The 25,391-nt window shown below is 34.9% G+C and overlaps 1 protein-coding gene across 1 annotated transcript; it reads left to right on the forward strand.

Annotated features, from left to right (window-relative positions):
* The first annotated feature begins 1,593 nt into the window (after window positions 1-1,593).
* On the forward strand, window positions 1,594-8,983 carry LOC100817416 (dymeclin). The gene is made up of 18 exons (XM_006597884.4): window positions 1,594-2,013; window positions 2,638-2,874; window positions 3,246-3,309; window positions 3,415-3,544; window positions 3,641-3,785; window positions 3,925-4,173; window positions 4,262-4,352; window positions 4,831-4,933; window positions 5,185-5,310; window positions 5,396-5,509; window positions 6,347-6,465; window positions 6,565-6,652; window positions 6,745-6,837; window positions 6,971-7,060; window positions 7,227-7,346; window positions 7,451-7,542; window positions 7,838-7,895; window positions 8,696-8,983. The coding sequence occupies exons 1-18, from the start codon at window positions 1,848-1,850 to the stop codon at window positions 8,717-8,719; spliced, it is 2,109 nt and encodes a 702-aa protein (XP_006597947.1). The 5' UTR covers window positions 1,594-1,847; the 3' UTR covers window positions 8,720-8,983.
* Window positions 8,984-25,391: the final 16,408 nt, after the last annotated feature.

The following is a 25,391-nucleotide window of genomic DNA, read 5'->3' on the forward strand; positions in this document are numbered from 1 at the left end:
AAAAAAACTAACAATCAACATGATAATACATTGTAATCACGTCTCACATCTTAAATTGAACAAAAAGAAAAATATAAAATAAAATAATAACTTCAATTTAGTTATAAAAATAACATCAAATAATATTAAAAAATTACTATACAAGACCATATATATATATATATATTTAAAATATCTTAGGTCCCTTTTAGCTATGGACCTTGTGTCATCACACCTCTGGACAACACTACTTCTTCTCCATTTCATTCATCAAAGTTGTTATCTTATTGTCCTTCATTCTTCTTCTCCGATTCTCCTTCAGTTCATCATTCTTCTTCTCTGAAGTGAAGATTTTGAAGAATTATCTTTTTGTCCTATTTTTGTGTTATAATTCCATGAGGATAAATATTCTCTAGTGTGTTGTATTCATTTGAATAAAGAGAAGATTTCATTGATTTCAAACTCATGAAGTTCAAGTTGGGTTTTGATTTCATTTTTGTTAATGGAAGTGGTATGGCAAAGCAAAATCTAATAAAACTGAAAGGTAAAAAATATTTAACTTTTGCAAGTAATTGTCAAAATGGTTCTTGAAATTTGACACTTTAATCCCCAAAAATATAACTAACTACAAAATAGTTCACGACATTATACAATAAAGGTGCATTCATTCATATTAAATTGCCAAATATGTTCATTATACTAGCAAATACTACTAAAATTTATGAAGTGACAGTACCCAGGACACCAAATATTGTCCATAACATCCATGATACAAACAAACTTTCATTGTTAGCAAACATGTAAATGGTAACAAAATATCAAGGAATGGTGAGTTAAAGAGGTAAACAAGAAAACAATTTATTGATAAATTGATCATTTGGTCAGGTTGACTGTGTGTAACTCAGGTATGCCATGTGGATTTGTTGTGCCATTAATGACGTGCCACATCACCATAAGGTTAACAAAAACTAAACATATTTAATGATTGGACTAATTTACCGTAACATTTATATATTTATAGATTAAATTGATGATTTAAAAAATATAGACACTAAATTGACAGAAAATACATCTTTTCAGACAGTGTTTATCTCCAATGATGGAAACAATACAATGCAGACGAAATTGAAGGTGTTGTGGGGCCCAAAAATAAATTATGTCTTCATATAAATCATCTTAAACAGTAAAAATCAATTTTCTTTGGTAATCAGGCTATATTTAGGGGAAAAAATCAATTTTTTTCTCTATTTAATTATCTCCTCCTTATCTTATATTTATGCTAAACAACTTTAAAATATTATTTCTACTCTATTTCTCCTTTATTTCACTTAAAACAAATACATATCATTTTATTTTTACTCTATTTCTCATTTTTTAAATTAACTTTCTTTTATTTTGATCTACTTTATTTTTCTCCTCTATATCAAACACAATCACAACTCAATGACTAAATAGACTATTTTAAAAATAAAAAAAATCTGCAAATCTTTTGTCTCTTATACATATATATATCTATATATATATATATATATATATATATATATATATATATATATATATATATATATATATATATATTAATGAAAGTTGACAGTTCTGCTTGACATAATAATATTTGACTGCATTGTATCCAAAACTAAAAAGTCATTGAACAAACAAGTAGTTTGTTTGGGAAGGAAACAAAAGCCTTGGTTTTGAAGCCATTTCTTGCTTCTTCCTCCTCTTCTTGTGTCTGTGCTGCACCAACTCTCCTCATTTTCAAAACCCACCTCAAACCCTTTTCGCATCTCACCGTGATTCCGCGCAATGCCGTTTTCCTGAACCCCGCCAAAAAAAAAACCATTTTTTTCTTCAATCAGAACAAGTCAATGGGTTCGGCGTTGTCAACGCCGGACACGGCGGAGCATCTCGTCGGAAGCTTCGTCGGTGACGAGTCCATCCCTCTCTCCTCTGACTTCTGGCAGAAGCTTCTCGAGCTTCCTTTTGATGCCGAATTGCCCTCCCAACGCCTTCACCAAACTTGCCAGTTATTGGGTTTGTGAATTGCTTCCTCTCATCATTCTCTTGTTTTGTTTAAGAGTGCGTTTGTTTCACTGAATAACCATTCATTTGTTTATTTGTAGTTTTCTTTTTACTATAAAAAAATTGAGTTTTTTTATGTGTGTGTGTGTGGGCGCGCGTTTTATTTTGGCCATATCATTATCTCCAACTCCCCCTCAAGCCGAAGACCTGATACTAATAGCGTGAATTTTGCAAGACTGGACATTAATAATAATCACTATGATAGACTCTGATACCATTTTAAGATTTGGATTTAAGTCTAACTTAATCCCAAAAGCTAGCTTTATGAGGCAAGGTTGTCTCCTACTTCTGTACAATATTTTGGCCGGATCACTAGTCAATGTGGAATCAACAACAAATGAATTAATAAGTAATTTGAGTTCTACGTGTGTTCCCCTGAGGTATTTACTAATTAACTTTTTGTTTTTTTTAATTTTTGGTATTTCAACATGAAAACCTTGAATACATAGTTTGTATGCTAGTTATGGTATTGAGAAGGCTAAAGTTGGTTCCCTCATTCAAAATCTTGCTATTTTAATGTGCTTGTTTGTGAATAGGTGTTGTTTTGTTTTCTAATTATTGGTTTTCATTTTGCAGTGGAAAACAACCATAATACGAGGCATCTTGCCAAGATTTTGTTCCATCTAGCATGCTACTTGCAGGAGTCCATGTCTACTTCTGGTGTGCCGCAGCTGGTTTATGAAAAGGCTGTCAATGCAGTTTACTTCACTTCAGTGTTCCTAAAACACTTGATTGAAAGTGCTCCAGATGGTGATGTAGAGTTGTACCTGTCTCTCCATGATAGCGAATCAATACCAAAAAATATTTTGAGAGGCATGTAGTAGTATAGCACTCGTAAGAGTTTAGAATGTGGTCTTTGCTCTTGGTCAATACCTTAGGATGCTCTTTTATTATTTATTTATTTATTTGAGTTTAATTTGATGCACTGTCAGTGTAATTTTTATACTGTCAACTAATCAGAAATTATGACTTTTAAAGTAGTTATTATAAAATTTAACAAGATTATTAAACATGGGAACCATTTATTGGATCATAGTGTAAAAGTCCTTTGCACTGTCAGTGCATTTAAATTAAGTTCTTTATTTATTTGGTTTCATGGGAGGATAGTAAGTTTTCAGATATCTGCCCCTGAATCTTCCTCTTCTAGTTATCAAAATTTATCCAGATGCTTTATTCTAATGCAGATCAGACCATTGAAAATCTTGTTATGCGGAATGTGCTCAACTTTATTGCATCTATAGATGTGAGGTATATCATGGATAACAAATTGGTAAATTGTTGTCGGACTGTCAGAGTTATTGTCTGAAACTGCAAACTTTTTTTCCCCTGATGATATATATTGTTTTATTTTAGCCCCAACACATATTTCCTACATCTGGAGCTGCTTAATTTTATGATTATTGCAATGTCAACTCAGCTTCTTCGTGGGCCATCTCCTGGACCGAATGATGTGAATCCATTTCTTGATGCGGCGATGGCTCAGGTAAGAAGTTGAAACTTAAACATCGAACTTTGGTTATTTAGTTGAGCTGTACTCCAGCTAGCAAATTTCAAGTTAATTCACTGTTATCTTTTGCAGGATAGCCATCTGGTTACTTCAGTTGTGTGCAAACTGCTTCTAAATTACATTACCCGTCCTCGTGTTCCATTTAGTAGAGCATCTTATTCCATCTTTTATGATGGGAGTCAGAATAGTGTGCTAAAGAAAGTTGGTTCAGAAGCTGGTATGGTGACTAGCTATAGTTTTCTATTTATGAACTTTTGAGGTCAAACATACTTTGTTATTTATAAAATATTGTGATTCTTATTGTTCAAAATTAGAGACTTACTGATGGTTTTTGGCATTTCCTTTTCTCCATTCAGCAAATATTGTATTATTGCCATTCAGTTATTTGATCAGTTCAAGCAGTGAAGGTTCAAGAAATCCAATAGCAGATAGCAGTCTTCAAGTGCTTCTTGTTATCATTCATTATGAAAAATGTCTTGTGAGTGAGGGCTACTCTGTCTTGAAGAATCAAGTATCTACCTCTTTAGATTCTTTACCAAAAGAGAATACATATTTTTCTGAAAACCCTTACTGCAGGGTCTTAGTGCGTGCAACTGATTGTGAATGTAATATATCTTTCATCTTTTATATTTCTCTATGTTCTTTTAGTTGATTGGAAAGGCCAATAATTTTTTATCAATGCTTTAAATGCAGTGGATCGTGTAGATAAAGAGGGTAATGCACACAGTGACCAAGACCAACATGTAAAGTTGCCTTTTGCACCGTTGTTTGATACCCTTGGCATGTGAGTATCAGGCTACCTGTATGTGTGGTGACAATTGACTTACTAGATCTGTAGCAAACTTACCTTTGGTTATAGTTGAGTTATGCTATTCAAAATAGAATATACTTGTTTTGCATATTATCATGATAAGATTGTAACTTCTGCTTTTTTTAAAAATGAGATGATCAGAACATGTATCATAATCAGTTGTAGGTGAATCTTATAATCAGAGTGTTTGTTTCTTATATTTTTCTGTTCACCCATTTGATAAGTGTCCTTCCTCTTTCTCTCTCTTCCTGCCACATGTAGATCAAGCAAGAATTCTTGGACTTGTTTCCATGTTGGACATTTATATACATATGAAGTTATGGGTATGCATGTGGTATCGTAATTTTGTATTAAATAACAAGTCTGTGTCTCTGTGTGTGTAGAAATACATACTTCATTGTATTGGATTTATATGAGTATTTTAAACATTTCAACTTTTACTCCTCTCTAGGTGCTTAGCTGATGAGACAGCTGTCCTACTTCTTTACTCATTGTTGCAAGGGAATTCCACCTTTCTGGAGTATGTCTTGGTCCGGACTGATTTGGATACATTGGTATGAGGAAATAAGCTTAAATTCCCACCAAGGAAAAAGTGCAATGAATTAATTTATTATAAATGTATATAGGTTAAAGATGCATGAATAAATTTTAGGGGAATTGACTATGATTTGATATATGTAACCGGTTGATTTGAAAATCAGACAACTCATTCTTATATCTTAATCATACTGGTCTTACTAGTGCATCTTCATTGACTGAGGATTGTGTCATGTTCTGATCCTTGTTTGTTTTGTGAAATTAACAGTTAATGCCAATTCTAGAAGCATTATATGATGCTCGAAGGAGGACAGCTAATCAAATTTACATTTTGTTAATTATACTTCTCATACTTAGTCAAGATTCTTCTTTCAATGCAGGAATTCATAAGCTGGTAACACTTTTTTTTTGGCATTAGACAAAGTCTTAAAGTGTAATAATGATTGTGCTAAATACTAATCTAGTATATGTATGGACAGATATTGCCAACTGTTCCATGGTACAAAGAACGTCTCCTCCTTCAGTCTTCTCTTGGTTCCCTCATGGTCATCATTCTTATCAGAACTATACAGTATAATTTGTCTAAACTTCGGGTATGAATCTTAATGCAAGTGGGATCATTAATTTAACTACATATATTTAAGCTGCCATTTTCTGCTGACTGACTATTTAGTAAGTTTCATATCATTAATACATTGGCTAATTAAGATGGCCATTTTGAGAGATGTGTTGACTGTTCTGATGAGTGTGTTAAAGGAATATATAAATTGATTGATGCTGTGGGTTGTATTTTTTTAATGTTTATTATTTTTTATGCAAATTATTTTGTCCCATTCCCAGTTTGAAGGTACTTGAACTGATGAAGCTCAAAATTGGATTGGCTTCTGTTAGGATTTTAAGAAAGGGGGAGTTAGGATAGTTAGAATATTAGTTAGTTATTGACATAAATAAATAAGAGGACTGAAACGGTGGGAATTCCTTCTGATCTGTATCATTTGTAAATTGAGCATTAGTTCTTTGTGAAAGGAGAAGTCCTGGGTGAAAGAGAAACCCTTCAAGGAGAGTTATCTCTCCTATTCCTTTTTCCTTTGCAATCAAGAAATATAATCTTTCTTTTCTTCTATTTTTAATTTGGGTTCCTAATAGCTTCTGATCCTAAACTGCACATGCTTTTTGTCCTTACTCTGACCCTCTAATAAACAATTGCTTGCCTTAAACATTTACTCTATATTTCAGAAGGTTATGGAACGATATGTTCCTGAGCAGCACATGCATATATTTCAATTCATTTTACATTTTGATTGTTGAACTTGATAGCATAATTTCCAGTATTGTGTTTGTAAGCTTCAAGTTTGTATTAATTACTTAATGTTTCCATTGATATGTTTAGATGGTAAGCTAAAATAGGATATTGTGTTGAATTGTGATAGGATGTATATCTTCATACAACATGTCTGGCAACATTGGCAAACCTGGCACCACATGTCCACCGTTTGAGTGCATATGCATCTCAGAGACTAGTCAGCCTCTTTGGCATGCTATCACGGAAGTATGTTGCCAGTCTATCTGGGCTTTCATAATAAACTGTATTCATTATTCACCAAAAAATTTCATGTATAATGTTGATTCTACTGTTGATTATGATTAGGTATAACAAATTAGCAGATCTCAGAGATGGTAAGCTCAATAATGCAGGAAGCAACTCAATTGAAAGAAGTAGCCTTGTAGAAGATATGGTTTGTGATATGGGTTTTACGCTTGTGTGTGATTCTATTGATTACAGACTTCTGACTATTGGTTTTTCTAAATGTATATTCTTTTGATACAGTCAGCAGAGTTGCAGATATATACTGACTTCTTGCGGCTTGTACTAGAAATTATAAATGCGATTCTGACTTATGCACTGCCACGAAATCCTGAGGTACAATTTAATGTTCCACTTAATTAATTGAAGATTAAAATATGACACCTATTTTTATCTGGTTCCCAATAGTTGAAAACTACATTCGCATTCTGATCTTTTACATCAAATGTCTTGCTTGGGACTGAGACAGGTGGTGTATGAAATAATGCACAAGCAGGAAGTCTTTCAGCCTTTCAAGAATCACCCCTGTTTCAATGAGCTTGTTGAAAACATCTACACTGTATGTTTCATGTATTTCATCTAATCATATTACAATACAAACTTTCCCTTTAAAATCTTGCAACTTTAAAGAGCACATTTCATGGTGTCTAATGTGAATCTTGTCTTTATAAAATACATTATGTTTTGAGTGTGTTCCATCAATGTGGTCTATTTGGTATTTGCAGGTGTTAGATTTTTTTAATAGTCGTATGGATGCCCAAAGAATGAATGGTGATTGGTCAGTCAATGAAGTGCTCCAAGTGATAATTGTGAACTGTCGGTCTTGGCGTGCTGATGGGATGAAGGTAAAATGAAAATAATTTGTGTGATTTGTGCTTTACTCCCAATAGGTAATAACATTAGGAGGATTACCTGCCTTACTTCTACAAGACTATATCTTTTTTGGCAGATGTTTACTCAACTTCACTTCACATATGAACAAGAGAGTCACCAAGAGGAGTTCTTTATCCCATATGTCTGGCAGCTAGTACTATCCAGACGGTATGGTTCTAGAGATTCTTATTCACTTACATTGTGGCTATTTGTAACTGTTTTGCTCTTATAGTTTGAACTTTGTTGTTCTTAATGCATGTGGTTTCCACTTCTAAACTGAATGAGATTGTGACTGGGGTACCGGCCTTGGAAAATCATCATTAGATGTTGAGATACACTCGTTGGAGTTTATTAATTTTATCAACTAATATCTATCTTATTACTTTTTTTTTTGTTGATTCCATGTTAATATGGTTTTCTCATTCTGGGCATGTTACTAATTCGAAAGTTCTTTCATCTTCAGTGGATTTGAATTCAATGCAGGAGCTATACATTTGTTTTCTGCTGATCTACCTACCAAAGTATGTATCTGAATCTCCGTTATATTTTTATATATGACACGTCCCTTGTACTCAACTTATACAACTTCCTTCTTAGTATTTTTGTTTTTTAGTCCTTCCTTGTAGACATGTTTGTTGTTGCTGCTACTTATACTACTGTTACTATGATGGAATAGATAAATGACTACTACGTTAGGATTTTTTTTTTTTTTGCCTGATAAAAGAGCTAGTAGGATCTTAATTTAAGTTCAACCGTTCTTGATTATTCATTTATTATCATATAAGTTAGTGTTATCGAAGGAAATCTTTTATTGCTACATCAAACAGTTTTTATCACAACTTGACCTTCTACCTAAGTAGTGGCTTTTGGAAGTCTTCTTGAGCAGCAGCATCCCATTCCTTTGAGTTTGAAAGGAAATTGAGATGCTGTAGTCTCATGTGATCAAACTTTCTTTGACCACAAGGGAAAAATAAATAATCTATTTTTCTCCTCTCTTTTACTGTTTTCTACCTTTTTTCTTCGTAGTCAGTGATTGTCTGCTCTATTGCCACTTCAAGTGATACGCGGAGCATCTCATTTGTGTAATGCCATAATGTCACATTGATCTTTTAACTCCTAAGCAACTTAATTCTTACTTGTCAGTTTAGCCAAATTGCACCAGCCATTCTTTTTGACTTGTAAAGAAAACAAGTAACTAAAAGATGGAAGAAATGTTTGTGTTAATGGTATGATGTGCTATAGTTTCTTTTGCATTAGGTGTGACATACTCTACATTAAATCGGATCATTGACTTCAAATTACAAAATTCACTGTGTTGCAGAAACTTGACAATACTCCAAAATGATGACTTTGACTAGCCTGAGTATCAGCTTGATCCGTAGCTGTGTGAATGCAGAACGCGGCTGTCAAGTACACCAGTTCTGTTGGTGAATATATTTGTACAGATGAAATAGTTGCAAAATGTAATGTTCTCATTCTTTTCTGTTCATAAATTTTGAGTGATATGGTTCCTTCCTGAAGATGAAAAATGAGATGAGATATCCGTGTAATGAATAAATGATGATGCTAACATGTCATCCATGTTATGTCAGTTTATACAATGATTCAAGGACCATGATTTACTCATATCACAATGAATCACTTTTATTGATTAATTAAATTTTTAGTCCTTCAACTTTTCTTGATTCCAATTTTTAGTCCCTTTTTTTTACAACTTTTAGTCATATGTTAATTTTCTGTCAGGAATTTTAGTTCTTCTAATTTTTTTTGCCTATTTTTAATCTCTCATTTATTTTTATTGCTCAAAATTAGTTTTTATTTTTTAAATTTTAGTATTTTATATTTGGAATTAATTTTGAACAATGAAAATCAATGAGGGACTAAAAATATTGAAATAATTAATGAAGGACAAGTTACCAAAAAAATTGAGACTAAAAATTAATATGAAAAAATTGAGAGACTATAAACTTAATTAATCCCTCTTCCCCCTCTCCCCCCCCCCGATGTCCACTTATTCCAAGAGTAACTCTTAGAGTAATTCTTCTCCAAATCTTGATCATATATATGTGATGGGTATTTGAATTTTTTTAATTTAGAAGAAATAGTTAGTAAAATTTAATTATGTGTGATGTAAATATTTGTTCATTTATCAAGGAAATTACTAGGAATTATGTGGATTTAGTCTTGGCAAATGGCAATGAGGCCAAAGCTCCTTGTAATTTTGAAGCAAAGGAAATTTCTGCTTCAGTTGCAAGGTGTTTGATTTTGAACCGCTTTGGTCCTCTAGCATTTTGCTGCCACTTTTAAATGATATTAGATTTGAGAAGTATTACATTAGCAGCTAAGGTTGCTGTTACTGTCGTTGGACAACAAGGAACTCAACTTAAAATTTCAAATGTGATCAAATTTCAAGATGAATTAATGTGATGAAATTTGCTTTTACTCAACAGAGGTATTCTAGAACAAAATTCAACAATGAGGTGGCGCTGGATCATGGTTTGGTATAAACAGATGGTGGGCAAGTTTGCGTCCTGGTATATTAATTGTGTATGATGCAGTTCACCCAATCCATTAATTTTTTTATAATAAAAAAAGAAGAATATTTACAATTGTGGAATATATAGAAAACATAACAAGTTTCAAAACACATGTTATGGAGTTGTCGTGGGTATAAGTAAGAAATTGAGATGAGAAGTTGATGGTAAAGGCTGTTGTTTATGTTTTAGGGCAAAGAATTATTGGGTATACATATATAAGTGGGGGTGTTGTTATTAGCCTCTACAACTTTTGTTATTGGCCCCTACTACCTCATGGAAAGACTCTTCTATCCTCCATTTTAAATTCTTCACCCTCCCCTTTCTTCCTTTCCTTTACCTCTGTGCACCCCCACCTTTCCTAACACCCCTTTGAAATTCTTTTTAGACTCTCGCTCGACTCTCTCATGACACCATGCTTGCAACCTTAGTGACATTGTGACTTTATGTAGGAAACCCTAGTGACTCCATGCTCTGCTTTCTCGCGTAATGGTTCAGAGTGCATTCTCACACTCTCTCACATGGTGGTTCATGCTCTCACTCTTTCTCACGGTTGTTCATAGTTTTGTCTTTTATCTCGGATTTTTGTTATTTTGTGTTTCGTTATTTATTTTTTATGTTTGGATTTTGATTTGTCTCTCTCTTCTCTGTTAGCCTCTCATCTCTGTATGTCTCTGTATATCTATGTGTTTGCAACTTAGCACCATGTGTTTATGAATATGCATGAAAGAGAAAGAGAGAAATAATCTCCAGGTTTTGCATCTAGAAAGTTAATTTGATAAGCCAAAAAATTATGATTTTAGCAATTGAATGAACAAAAAGTTCCATGCCGTATATTCTATGTTCTTCATTGACACATTAAATCATATATGTTGCTTACTTGCTAGTCCAAAATTAGGAATAAATAGGCAAGTGCATACATGGGCGTTAGTATCTCTAGTAATAATATAATGTGTATTTCACATTTGTTGACACCTAAAAAGTTAGCCGTTGGAAACAAGGTAGCCGATTGGATATGGCTAAGATGGACTAGCCAACCGTGATGGCTGATGAATTTGGTAAAACTCATGAAGGGAGTTATTAGGAACAAAGTGTGGGCACTATTGGTAGTCGTGGAGAGCAACTTGGAGGCCAAGGAAGCAATTAATGGAACATTAACCATGATCTCCTAGATTTTAGGGAATTCTTAGTGTTATGGTTAATGTAACAAAGTTAGAAGAACGACTATAAATAAGGCCTTTCAGATTGTAGAGAAGACAAATCCAAGAATCCAAAAATATAATTATTCTTCTACAAGTTTCTTATCTTTTATTCATTTAGTTCTTTATTGCTTTTTAGCCATTTTCATTCCTTTACCCCAAGTTCTTTAGGAGTAGTGTAAACCTTAATACTATCTACTATTGGAAAGCTCTTTGGAGTGGACCAGGAACCCAACTAAGGAACAAAGTCCCTTCCTTGGGTCAATTGCTTAATAGGGAATCGTCGCTTGGTACTTAGTAATCACCACGACTAAGGATATTTTACACCAACATATAATGGGCACGAATGATGGGTCCCTAGTAACACCGTTGAGGTTTCCAACTCTTCCTGTAGATCATCCCTGGTGTATGCAATTACAACTAGGGAAAAGACAACGGAACAACCTTCTAAGAAATCCTCAAGCCATCACGCCTCTACTACAACAAGCGTTACACAAGCATTAGTTGATCCTACTTTTTCTAACACTAATACCTTTGTCGTGTTTGCGGCGGTCACTACTGGTCATCTAGGTTTCATCCTGGAAGGCTATGTAGATAGTTTGGGAGAAGCTCCAAGCACGATGGCACCTGTCTTGGAAATGGTGTTGCCTATTCCTTCTGTAATCTATCAGTAAATAGAGATGGGCATGCATGATATCATACAACAATTATCCAAGCAACTAAGTGATATCATGAAGCCAATGGTCTTGAATAAAATCCAGAAGGCTTAATAGGAGGAATGTTGCCATGGCCAATTAGAGGTGACAACTAATTATGTACCCAAAATTCAGCTTTATCAGCCTTTGACTATGAGGCTCGTGGCATCCATTGATGCATTTAGACCTCCTCCAATGCAATTTGGTGTTGCCTAGATGACTAGGCGTTCAGTTAATGTCTCAATTGTTATTGGATTGCTTCCATTACCCTTGACGACTCCTATAACAACATATCCTCTAGTATAGGGGTACATGGGGGCAAGCCAAAGCTGGAGTGACCTTAGTCATTGATGGGATATCATCAATCTGCACCAAGGGGGCAAATTACTCAAATGTCATTCTTTGAGCCTTCCTAGGCATTCAGGATGCCTTAGACGATTGGCAGACAACAATCCACCATGGTGAGGGGTCCTACACCCATTTGGACTAAGGCAAGGACTGTTACTCCTTAGACCTTAGATCCTAACATGATAACCAATGTTATTTGCAAGAATTTTGGGGTGTAGTTGACAAAGTTGCTCTTTTTCCGAGAGGTTACAAAATCCTAGGTTTCGCAACCTTTTCAGGTGAAGACGAGAAGTTCACCATGGAACATGTTAGCTGTTTTATGGATCAATTTAGGGAAGTCAACTGGGATGACTTCTACCGGCTGCAATTGTTTCCTTTGTTGCTAAGGGGCACAATTTTCATTTGGTATTCCAATTTTCCACCCAACTCGGTTAATAGATGGGTTGATATGGAGTGATGTTTTCATTATAGGTTCTATATTCCTCAACCAGGTATTTTGGTAGCCAATTTGATGAACACTAAGAAATTGAATAATGAGTTAGTTGTTGAATTCTTAGAGAGATTCAGGTGAATGAAAAATATGTGCAATGTGCAGTTCCTAGGGTCATAGTACTCTAGTATTGTAGTGGGGAATATGAATGCACAATTAAAGGAATGACTACTTACCCAGGATTATGTGGACTTAGGACATTTAGTCGTCAAGGCAGTTAGGGTCGAGTAGTTTATGAATGAGAAAGATCACAAGAAGTCACACAGGGGAGGTAGGAATCCTCATACTATCTCTATGATTTTTGAAGAAGAGGAGGAGGATTTGGATGATGATTTTCTTGTCAATCAGATGGTGGTTGAGTTGGTCAAAGGGAAACTATACTCTTGCCCGACCTTGCAACATTTTAAAGGGCAGAAGGTTGAAGGAAAAGAGTCAAACTTGTTTGATATCTTTAGCGTCGAACAAGTCTTTAATTATTTAGTCAAGGACCAATAGATTTGACTACCGGAAGGGCAAAAAGTACCTCCTCTTGAAGAGTTGAGGAACAAAAGGTATTGCAAGTGGCACAATGCCTATAACCACTCCACAACTAATTTCTTGGTGTTCAAAAATGCCATCCAGCGAGCCCTGAAAGAAGGATGACTAAGGTTGGCTGAAAAGGGGAATGAAATGCAAGTAGATAAAAACCCCTTTCCATTGGCTAACATTGATATAGTGCCTGCCTCTAGGTTGGCAAATAGGCTAAGGTGTAATGTTGGGGGCAACATCACCAACAATGGAAACCTAAGTTGGACTTGGGAGGTAAAGCGAAGAAGGAACAACAACCGACATGAGGGTTAGTCTTCCAAGGCTTAGGCCATCATCGCCAGGAGGATAGGTGATTGTTTAGGCATGATAACCCACTCAGAGAACATGTGAGCAACGACCAGGAGGTAATCATAGGCAAAAGAGGGGTAGCCAAAGTTAATTTAAGGGAAGTTGTTGCCATCCTTAAGATAACCATCATGAACAAGGAGGACATCAATTATGCCAGAACCAGGAGGCTTAGGTTGACTGTTAGAGAAGAACAATGATTTTTGAATGATACGACTAATAATCAATCATAGATGCTAGGCATCTGACTAGGAGCCAAAAGTGGCGTCAACAGAGAAAAAGGTCCATCCAGAAGATGAAAAGAGTGCTTAAGATATTGGGAGAGAGCCAAAAAATAGACAAAACTAATATGGCCTCCCTTCCTTGAGTGGAGTCTTTCCCTTAAGGAATCAATGAGGAAAGAAACCAATATTGTCTGATGACTCAATTAGTCCTCCTTAGTAGTTGGAAGATTTGAGCTGGATGGCTTGTTGTCAGATGATACTCTTGCTCCTACAGTAGCTGTTGGCATTCTACCTATGGAATTTTCTAGTCAGGGTCAGTTAACAAGTTTGGTCAAAGATCCCGATGCTTAGAAAAGGATCACTAAGTTGTTCGAGCCTCCACTAGAGCAAGTGCATCATTTGAAACCATTATATGTGAAGGTAGTAATTAATAGGAAACCAATTTGTCGAGCCTTTATGGACAATGGAGCTTTCTTGAATGTGATGTCATTCTTCATTGTCAAAAAGTTGGGGAAGCCCAAGCAAGGTTTAATCAAAACTTGTTTTCTGAATTATGGCATGAATTGTCTCGTGGCGAAGGCCTAGGTGGGTCAAGTCACAATCAACTCGTGGCATTTGGGTAGTTATGCTCTTCAGTAGAAAGAGTTGTGCCCTGACTATAGGCTATAGCTTTTGTCCTAGTGGTAAGCGCTCGATCCAATAATTGGTATCATCGCCAAGGTCACAAGTTTGATTCCTAGGTGGGCAATTGCTAATGGGGAGATTCTTTATTGGGTTGTGGCATCAATTGTCTTGTGGCATAGGCCCAGGTGGGTCAAGTCACAGTCAACTTGTGGTGCTTGGGCTGTTACGTTTGTAAGTAGAAAGAGTTATGTCTTGATTGTTAGTTATAGCTTTTGGCCTAGTGGTAAGCGCTCGATGCAACAAAACCAACATGCGAGTGCCTACATCATAGGAAATCCTACGATGATTATGGGAGATTTAATAGCCGAAATCATAGTTGGACCCACAACTAGTACGGCTGCATTTATTGTGGTGAATGCTAAGTTGTCTTATTTTGTACTTCTAAGGAGAGATTGGCTGCATTCAAATTTTTGTGTGCCATCTACCTTCCATCAAGTTCTGATTTTCTTGGTTGGTGATAAAGTGGAGGTGATGTCGATTGACCACTAGCCATTTTCTAAAATTGAAGTGTCCATAGAGGTCATCTTCTACTCACTATGAATGCAACCAATTATGGACATAGCCAAGAATTCTATGAAGTCGAGGCTTATGAGTTCACTAGCCAAGGTTTCAGGTTCAAAAAGTCAGTCAATATACAGTTGATGGAACAAGAACAAGAAAGTAAAGGTTAATGGAAGTCTATGAAGATCTGATGAGACAAATAGAAGAACACTTCTCTAAAAGCATGGTTGGGGGAGTGCAAGGGGAAGGACTTGGGGGAAACCTTCCTAAAAGATTAAATAGTCTACCACTGAGAAACTTGTACCTCCATTAGAGGCACAGGATCCATTGGTGGATGTCAATCTAGGATCAACTGACGACACACGGCTAACTAAGATCAATGGTTTACTATTTGAGGAAGAAAAAACACGATTACTATTGTTTGTTACTCAATACAAGGATTGTTTTGCCTAGGATTATCCTAAAATGTTGAGGTTGTCTAGAGAATTGGTTGAGCATCAACTATCTTTCAAAGAAGGATTCAAGCCATACAAACAATCAATTAGGCATTTTAATCCGGAGGTCCTACCAATGGTGAAGAAAGAGGTTGAATGCTTGCTATCTTCAGGGTTCATTAGGACGGTTAAGTATGTTGATTGGTTGTCTAATATAGTTCCTGTCATCAAGAAGAATGGCAAGGTACTGTGAACTTTAGAAACTTGAATTTGGCCACCTCTAAGGATGAGTATGCCATGCCACTTGCAGACATGTGAATAGACTTTGCGGCTAGTAATGGAATACTCACCTTTATGGAAAGTTATTCAGGTTATAACCAAATTTTCATAGCCAAAGAGGATGTTCATAAAATAGCCTTTAGGTGCCCAGGGTTCATGGGTATTTTTTAGTAGGTAGTAATGCCTTATGGACTTAAGAATGTTGGGGCCACTTACCAAAGGGCTATGAATCAAATATTTAATGATTTTATTGGTAGGACCATGGAGGTATACATAGATGACATAGTTGTCAAGTTGATTGCATTTGATCAACACTTGTTGGACTTGGAACAAGCGTTGAAGAGGATGAGGTTACATGGCTTGAAGATGAATCCTGAAAAGTGTGCTTTTGGGATAGCGGCAGGCCATTTCCTTGGTTTCCTTGTACATAGCAAGGGAATAAAAGTCAACAAGAATAAAGCTAAGGCGATTGTAGAAGCAACTCCTCCCAGAAATAAATTAGAGTTGCAAAGTTTGGTAGGGAAGATCAACTTCCTCAAGAAATTCATTACTAATTCGACAAGCAAGTTGGAAGCATTTTCCCCTTTGTTATGACTGAAGTAGAAAAAGGACTTTTCCTAGGGAAAGAACCAACCAGAGGCATTTGACCAAATCAAGCAAGCATTGGCATCACCTCCTATTTTGGTGCCACCAATAGGGGAAGGTCGATTGAAGCTATATATCTCAACAGTAAAGGAATCTATTGGCTGCTTGTTAGCACAAAATGTCGATGATGGGACATAGTGGGTTGTATATTACCCAAGTAGATTGCTAATAAATGTTGAATGTAGATATACATCCATTGAAAAACTTTGTTTATCGTTGTACTTTGCAAATACTAAATTAGAATATTATTTGTTGCTGAAAGAGGTATTCATGGTATGCAAAATTGATATAATTAAGTATTTGCTAAATAGGCCTGCCCTACAGGAATGACTGATCAAACGGGCTATGAAATTGAGCGCATACTCACTTAATTACTTGCCATTGAAAATTATTAATGGGCAAGCCTTAGCTGATTTCCAAGCACAACATTCGTGTGTAGATCCCCTAGATCCTTTTGGTAGCGAATCATATATATGGGGATTAAGCCATGGATAATGTCATTTTGCAAGTAAAAAACAAGGTCTGCTGTATGAGAAATATTAGTTATGACTAGTTCAGATGAAAGGATAAGGAAATTCACTTGTGAATTACCAGCTGATTAATCAAATAATCGAACTGAGTATGAATCCTTAGTCCTGGGTCTGAAGATATTGTTGGCTGAGGATGATAAGTTTGTTAAAATTTTAGGTGATTCACAGCTGGTGATTAAACAGTTGATAGGCCAAACAAGTGTTGTCACCTAAATTTGATCCCTTTACATGAATCGGTTGTCCAATTGCTAAGGCAATTCATGGATGCAGAAGTTGTATATGTACCACTAGAAGAGAATCAAGAAGCTAATGAGCTAGCCCAACATGCCTCCAAGTACAAAGAGCTACAAGTAGAAGAGCTTGAGTATGAATGGCCTGATATAGATGTTCAAGATCTTGACCATGACTGATAAGGATTGGCGACACGAGTTGATAGAATACCTAGAGCAGTTGTCGGCTAAAGTAGGCATCACACTCAAAAGGCAAGCTCTCAAATACACATTAGTGGCTGACAGGTTGCTTCTCAAGTGTGTAGGTACAAATGAAAACGGATGGAAGTACGATATGTTGGATTTTTGTCCTTTCCACAATTCATAGGAAGTCATTTTCAAAAAGGGTCTTATGTAAATTTTGTTTTGTAAATAACAAGCAATGTTCACTACTTCATCCTAGAAGTGCTTAGGGGTATAATTATCATGCATGGTTCTAGTAATTTCCGGTATGTTAAGTCTAGATGGTCCATTGTCATAACTGGGCGGTCAATCCTTCTCATGATTTTGATGATTACCAAGATATAAATTGTTGATAGATTAATGGATTATTTTTTTAGTGAACATGACTTACTATATATGAGAACACTTGGTATTCATCCTCTATTATAAAGCTCTTATTAGTATACGTCCATTCACAAGTGCAAAACTATTTTTATTAAGATTAATATCCAGCGTCCAATGTAGTATTATAAACTAGCGTCCACTCCTTTGTGAAAACCAATGTCTATACACTGTGTTTCTTTTACTCATGTCTAATGTACTTAATAACTTACATAAAATGTTTTGTATTAAGTATAAGTGATGTCCATTAATGTATTGGTCTCATGTTAGCCAAAAAAAGGAAGCGCACGAACTTAAATTTAGTAAATTAATTTTTCTCTCTTATTTTGAATTGGTAACATTTGAATTTCAAGTAAGTAACGACAAAATAGAAAGGAATAGAAGAATTTCTTATAATATTCCTTAAAGATCATTATCGTTGAAGAGAAGAGCATGTGCAGTTGTTTGTATTTTTATTTTTTCTCCCTCCACAAGAGCGTGGCATGTAGTCTTGCCTCCAACTGTGAGACAATGGTCAAATAAGAGACAAGCGCTACTCCTATAACAAATATTTTTAGTAAAATATATAAAAGACGACCAAGGCTCTGCTATCAAACAAAAGAAAGAAAAGAGAAATATGAGCAAGAGCATTTGAAGTGATTTTTGTCAAACTAGTGGATGATATATTACTGTGCCTAATTAATTCATCCTTTTGCATAGAAAACTTGTTCATTTGTACTCGAGCTTAAGTGTTTGTTCACTCAATTGAGTGATTTGAATCTATGTATTCATCCAAACATTATTTGTTTATGAAAACTAGGAATGACTTAGTGTTAAACAATACTTTGGTGTCTTAGGTTCAATGGGAGTCTAAGGGTGTGTCAGTAATGACTTAGATAATACTGTTGTAACCAGGAGTGGCAAGACAAAATACTTATTTGTAGTCAAGTTTTGATTTGTGGAATCCTTCACTAGTTTGTGAAGGAGAATTGGACATAGCTATGTTCGAGTGAACCAGTATAAACTAAGTGTTTCTACTTCTCTCTTAGGTTATTTGATTAGTATTCTCTTAAGCTTCTCTTTGACACACTTAGTCACACAAGTGTTCTTTTGAAAAACCTTTGAGAAAATATTGTTTTAACAATCATTGGATGATTGTGTTTCTATTTTCACCAAAACTGTTTTTATTCGTTTGATGACACTGTCAATAACTTGGTTTTTGCATATATGCTTGTGAAAAAATCTACTAGTGAAAAAGATTTCATTTTTATCTAACATGCTATTCAACCCCACCTTTCTAGTGTGATATGTGTTATTTTACTTAATGAATTGTTGTTCCTCTCAACTACACCATTCTATTAAGGTGTTCTTAGAGTTGAAAAGTTGTGAAGTATACCATTTTGCTCCTAGAACAATTGAAAATTCTCATTTTCAAATTCTCCTCCATGGTTACTTCTGATTGAAGTAATGCATACTCATTTCCCATTTTGAACACTTTTACAAAATTTAAAGAAGACACTAAAAGACTCATCCTTGTGGGATAGGAACATAACCTAGGTCCATTTAGAGTAATGTCCACTATGATCAGACCATACCTTTTGCCACTTATTGAGGCTATTCTAGAAGGATCAAATAGATCAAGATGTAACAGTTCTAATGGTCTTGAGGTGGAAACAATTTTTTCGGTAGAAAAGGATTTTTTAACTTGTTTTCCCTTGTGACAAGCTTCACAAAGTAAATCATCTTTGTATTACATACTTGGTAGACCTCTTACAAGTTTATGTTTCTCTAGCTTTGAGATTAACCTCAAGCTAGCATAACCGAGTTTTTCATGTCACCCAGTGATATTCTTTGACAGACAACAAGCAAGATGCATTTTGATATGATATCTCACCTAATCTAATCCTATAAAGATTACATTTTCTCTTAGCAGAAAAAAGGAAAGACCTATCATTGTTTTGGATAATACATTCATCCTTGTTAAAGGAAACACCATATTCATTGTCACATAATTCACTTATGCTCAGCAGATTGTGTTTTAATCCTTCAACAAATAAAATGTTATCGATATGTGGATATAGAGGTATACCTATCTTACCCACTCCATTATTAGCCCTTTTTTATTCCCTCTGAAAGTTACAGTTCCACCATGCATAAGGGTTAGACATTGGAACATACACCTTTCTTTTGTCATGTGTCGTGAGCTGCCACTGTCCAGGTACCATGGTAGGTAAGCGTTTCTTACTATCAAGAACACATGCAACATGAATAATCTTGTTCTTAGGTACCCAAAGCTTTTTGGGTCCTCTCTTGTTAGTTCTGAATGCATTGGAAGCACCCTTCTTAGGTAGGTCCTTGCACTTGGATCTCATATGTGCTTTTCTACAAAAATAACAAACAACAGTATCCTTATCATGAACATATTTTTCTCCCTCATACCAATGACCAAAATTGTCTATAGGACATCTGCTATATCTTAACAATTTGTCAAAATTTTCAGATCCTCCAACAAATTTGGATAGAGGTTGTCTTTAAAGTATCAATCTCCTTATTAAGTTAAATAACATCTTGAGGTTGACCCTTTAAGACTTCATTCTTTAAAAGCTTATCATTTAAGAATTTCACAGACTTTTTGTGATTTTCACACTATATCCAAAGATCATGTTTACTATTTTTAAAGTTCGTATTATCTTTGTGAGCTTGTGCACATTCTTTCTAGAGATCACACTTCTCTTGAGTAAGGTGATCTTGAAGTTCATTGAGTTCTTTTAACTATTTTTGTTGAACTTCAATTTTACCTTCTAAAATGTGAAAATCCTTCATTAAAGTATCTTTTTCTTTGGAAACTTTTCCATTTTCCAGAAAAAAAACTCCTTTTTCAAGCTTTCATAAGCTTTATTGTTTTGAGTAGTTTCTATCAAAGAATTGATATCTTTAGATTGATGGACTTCTTTTAGTTCTATATGATATTTGGACAATTTCTTAAACTCTTTTCGCATGTTTTTTTAAGGTTTTGAAAGAATAACAAGTTTGAAAGTAGTTCATGATAGGCTTGTTTTAAAGGTTTAGGGTCATCGAGATCTACCTCCTCTTATTCTAATTCTGATTCTTCAGTAGCAATATTAGCCATCAGACATAGGTTGACTTCCTCTTCTCCTTCTTCATTAGAGGTGGTGTCGTCTAGGTCCTCCCAAGTGCTCATGATACTTTTCTTGTCCTTGGACTTGTAATGCTTGTATTTGTCCTTGGACTTCTCTAGTTTTGGGCATTCTGTCTTGAAGTGTCCAGACTTACACTCATAGCATATAATGAAGCTATTTTCTCTATTGTCCTTCTCCTTGAACACCCTCTTAGAGGAGTTCTTCCATCTGGACCCATCCTTGTTCTTTCACATCTTTCTAATCTTTCTCGAGATGAAAGCCAACTCATCATCCTCATTAGATTCTTCATTAGAAGAATTGTCCACACTCAGTGCTTTAGGTGTAACTTTGGACGATGATCTTGATGAGGATTCCTTAGACAATGGAGTTTTCTTTGCTTTTTTGGGCATTGAGAGCAAGACATTTTCCCTTCTTAATTCCTTCATCTTCTTGAAGTTCTTTTTCATGAACCTTTAAGGTTCCAAAAAGTTCTTCAAGGAACATGGTGTCAAGATTCTTCAAAGCTCTCAATGTTGTAACCTGTGGTCTCCACTTTCTGGACAGACTTCTCAAAATTTTGTCAATATGATCATAATTGTCAAAATTTCTACCTCAAGATCTTAGTTCATTTAATATGGTTTGGAAGTTTCCAAGCATACATTGTGTGTCCTCACATTCCTCCATAGTAAATAACTCATACATGTGAGGAGACTTAACTTGTTCTTTTTTACCTGTGACGACCCTTCATACGTTATGGCTAGTGTGTCCCATATTTTCTTTGCACTTCTAAAGTTGTTGTCCTTGGTGTTTTTGATGTGCCATTATTTTCTCCTATTTCTTAATCCTTTTTGCACCATTTTAATTATTGATTAGTCTTAATTGTCAAATTAATTAGGCAGTTTTATTATTTGGGCCCATTTAGCTAATTTGATGTTTTTAATCTAATTTCAGGAATTAATGAAGCATTGGGATTGAATCCAGAATTGGACTTGGACTTGAAGAGGGCTGACTATTTTACTGTATAAATTTTATCTTATCTAGACTTTATCTTATCTAGATATTATTTAGATATTATTTCATCTAGATCTTATTTTATCTTATCTTATCTAGATTTTATTTTATTTTATTTATGGGCTTGGATTTAAAACAGATTTGTAAGCTTTGGGGCTGGAAAAACTATATAACAGCACTAAGGTTCTAGTTTAGGCCCCCCCCTCTTCTCTCTCTCCTGTTTTCGTTTTTAGTTTTAGGCCTCTCGACTCTTTCTCTTTTTTTTTTCGTTTTTGCAATTCCAGTTCTGACTTTTTGGTTTAGCAATAAAATTTCGTTCTTCAATCTATAATTTCGTTCTCTATTGATTAATGGAATACTAAGTTCCTAGCGTTGTTTTCTCTTGAGGATCAAGCAGAGTTCTATTATTATTGTTAAATTCTGTTCAGTTTTTCCTCTTCACTAATTACTCTGAATTTGTTGCTATTAATTCATGCATGCTTAGTGCTTGATTAATTGTCTCTACGCTTAATTTACGTTCATGTTTAATGATCGTTTATGAGTAATTAGTGTATGTGTTGCTTAATCACATAATGAATGCCTTATGTTAAATTTCGCTTAGTAATTTAATTTAGGGTTGGATTAAGTGGTTGAACTGAATAAGGATAAACTCTCGTAACCTAGGATAAGAGACTTGCTTGTGAATCAAGGGAAAACAACATGTTTTAATTATGATATTTTCTAATTCACATCTATTTGCTGTTTAATTTACAAAAGCAAACAACCCCCCCCCCCATTCGTTACTATTTTTCCTACTATTTGTTATGAACATTTGGTGTATCATTACTCGTTGGGAAACGACCTAGGATCACTTCCTAGTTACTGCATTTTAATGTTTATTTGATTCGGGTACGGTCTCGATCAATATTCCTCTTCAAATAGATCACACAATAGAACATTTCGTGTGTTTGGACTTAGAATATTAATGGAAAGGTCACGGATTGAAATTCATGATGGGATATATGCAAGAGGAACATGTATGTGATGTGTGATTCCTCGCATTATTGTTGGTGAGGATCAAATGAGAGGTGAATCCTTTTCGTTTGAGATCAATTGTGACTATGCAGTGGATGTGAATCGATAATGAAAGGCACGTTGATCGAGGATCATGGCATGAATGATATGTGGTTGCGAGAAAGACTATTTGTGGATCGTGTGGGAGTTCAAGTCATATGAGATGATGTGTTGTGATGGATGGGGCCACATTGGACTATTATGTTTGTGTTTAGGGCTATTGTGCCTATGTTTGGGGGGCTATTGTGCTCGTGGGTGAGAAGATGTCTCCGTGTATGAGCTCGTGAAGATTGTGGATTGTTGTCTGGTGCCAATTGAACCCACACTAATCTTAAGGGAGAATCCAGTGGGGGAGTGTCGTTAAGGAGTTCGTCCTTAGAGTTTGGATGACCACACAAAGTGATACTTAGGGAATGGATCATTGAATTGCTATTTTTTGGGGTTATGGCCTTGAGTTTATGGTCGCACTTCCACAGTGTTGACTTCTCAACCTTGAAAAAATGCGAGACATAACCAGTTGGTGAGAGCTGTTAAACAAGTGACCTCAATAACTTAGGAGGGGGGGGGGTGAATTAAGTTTCAAAATTTTCCCCTAACAAATTTTAATTCTCTCTTTAAATGATATATGCAGACTTAATATGCAGAAGAAGAAGCAATGAACAATTTAATCGATGCTCTTTAAACGCGCAAGACAAAATTAAATTGCAATAATGTAAATGAGATAAGGGAAGAGAGAATTTGCAAACTCAGTTTATACTGGTTCGGCCACTTCCTGTGTCTATGCCCAGTTCTCAAGCAACCCACTTGAGATTTCCACTATCCTTGTAAATTCCTTTACAACTTTTTAACCACCTAGGGATACCTTTCCCTTGTGTTCAGAAAAACTCACAAATCAAGAGACTCACTGTCTTTTGATCACAACAACAATTTTCTTTTTGAAGTATAGAAGTTTTTCTCTCTTTTAGAGAAGTATAATACAAATTGAAGAACTTAGAAGAATCCTTAATTGATTTGCCAGTGTCTGGCCAAAGATTTGTTTTTGAGAGAATAAGACAATGAAGTTCTGAAAAACTCTAAAGATTTTCGAACACAAGTCACATATATATAGGCCTTTGGTGGCTTTTAAAAAACTCATGAAGGGATGTGACTTTTCAGAGTTATTTTTGAAATTGCCTCATTGGCAATCGATTATTGATCTTTGGCAATCGATTACACAGTTATTTAATGAGGAGTCATATCTTTTCAGTTTGAATTTCAAAAATTCCGTTACTGGTAATCGATTACACAAAGGTAGTAATCGATTACAACTTTTAAAATTTAAATTCAAACTTTCTGAAATAGCTTGTAAAATCAATTTTGGCTTCTAGTAATTGATTATAGCCTCTGGTAATCGATTACTAGAGAAATATATTATTTTCAAAAAGTGTAAAACACTTAAAACTTTTTTATAAGAGATTTTGAGAATTAAGCTTTTAAGGCCAAACCTTTTCAACCATCAAGAGATTATTTTAAAAAATAATGGACTAACATGAATCTTTTCTTTTGATCTCTTGATCTTGACTTGAACTTGTAGTAAACTTTGAATTGCTTAAATCTTTGGCATCATCAAAACCTTTATACAACATATGTAATCACAAGAGCCCACTATCGTAACATGGTGAGAGTGTACTCCAATAGTCATTCACTTAAGAAGCGTAAGTCCACTTAGTTCTGGAGTTTCAGTGGCAACAAACCTTTGTATCATAAGAGTTAAGTGTTGACCAGAGATATTTGGGTGACATGTGAGAGTAGTCTCTGTATGTGTAGCTCTGTATGATTGTTTGGACCTTTAGGTCACATGTTTGTTGGTATATGTAGAGGATGAAGACTCACCCATACGACCAACATTTTTCAAATGGAATCATTGATGTTTTGTAGTCGTTGGGGATGGAATGAGTTCGCTACAACAAGCAATAATAAGGTGGATGGACTTGTTCAAGGAAATGAGGATCTTCCAAGGATACATCATGAGTTCAAAAGGGTATATGATGAATTTTAGTTTATGGATTCATTGCTCTCGGTCTTACTCATTTCTTGTATATTAGAGAGGGTAGACTAGACTTTCGTTCATGATGTATTAAACTTTTGGATCTGACTTAGATGTTATATGTATTTAATTTCACAAATGTGAACATGTGTTTATAGTCATGATGCAGAAAAATGTACTTATATTTGTTGAATATCATTGATTAACGAAGGATTTTGGAAAATGTATATCTAAAGTTTTATTAAGTGCTAATGTTTTCTTGAGAACTAAGAGTTTTGATAAAGCAAATGGTTTCATTGAAAGTGATGTTTTGTTTATGGATTTTTTTTTCTTAAAAAGGAATCGTAGGAACTAATAATAACTCTTTTAGTAAGTTTTATGCAACATGATTTTATGTGAAAGTTTTATGCAATATGATTTTCTGTGAAAGTTTTAAAAAGTGAAGTGAATTCTCATGTGCTTTGAAGGATATTTTTAAAATAGTAAAGTTTTAAATTACTCCAAAAAATTCAAATAAGTAAGAAAGTCCTTTATAGAAA

The sequence above is a fragment of the Glycine max genome, chromosome 15 (assembly GCF_000004515.6).
Source record: "Glycine max cultivar Williams 82 chromosome 15, Glycine_max_v4.0, whole genome shotgun sequence".
Classification (NCBI taxonomy): domain Eukaryota; kingdom Viridiplantae; phylum Streptophyta; class Magnoliopsida; order Fabales; family Fabaceae; genus Glycine; species Glycine max.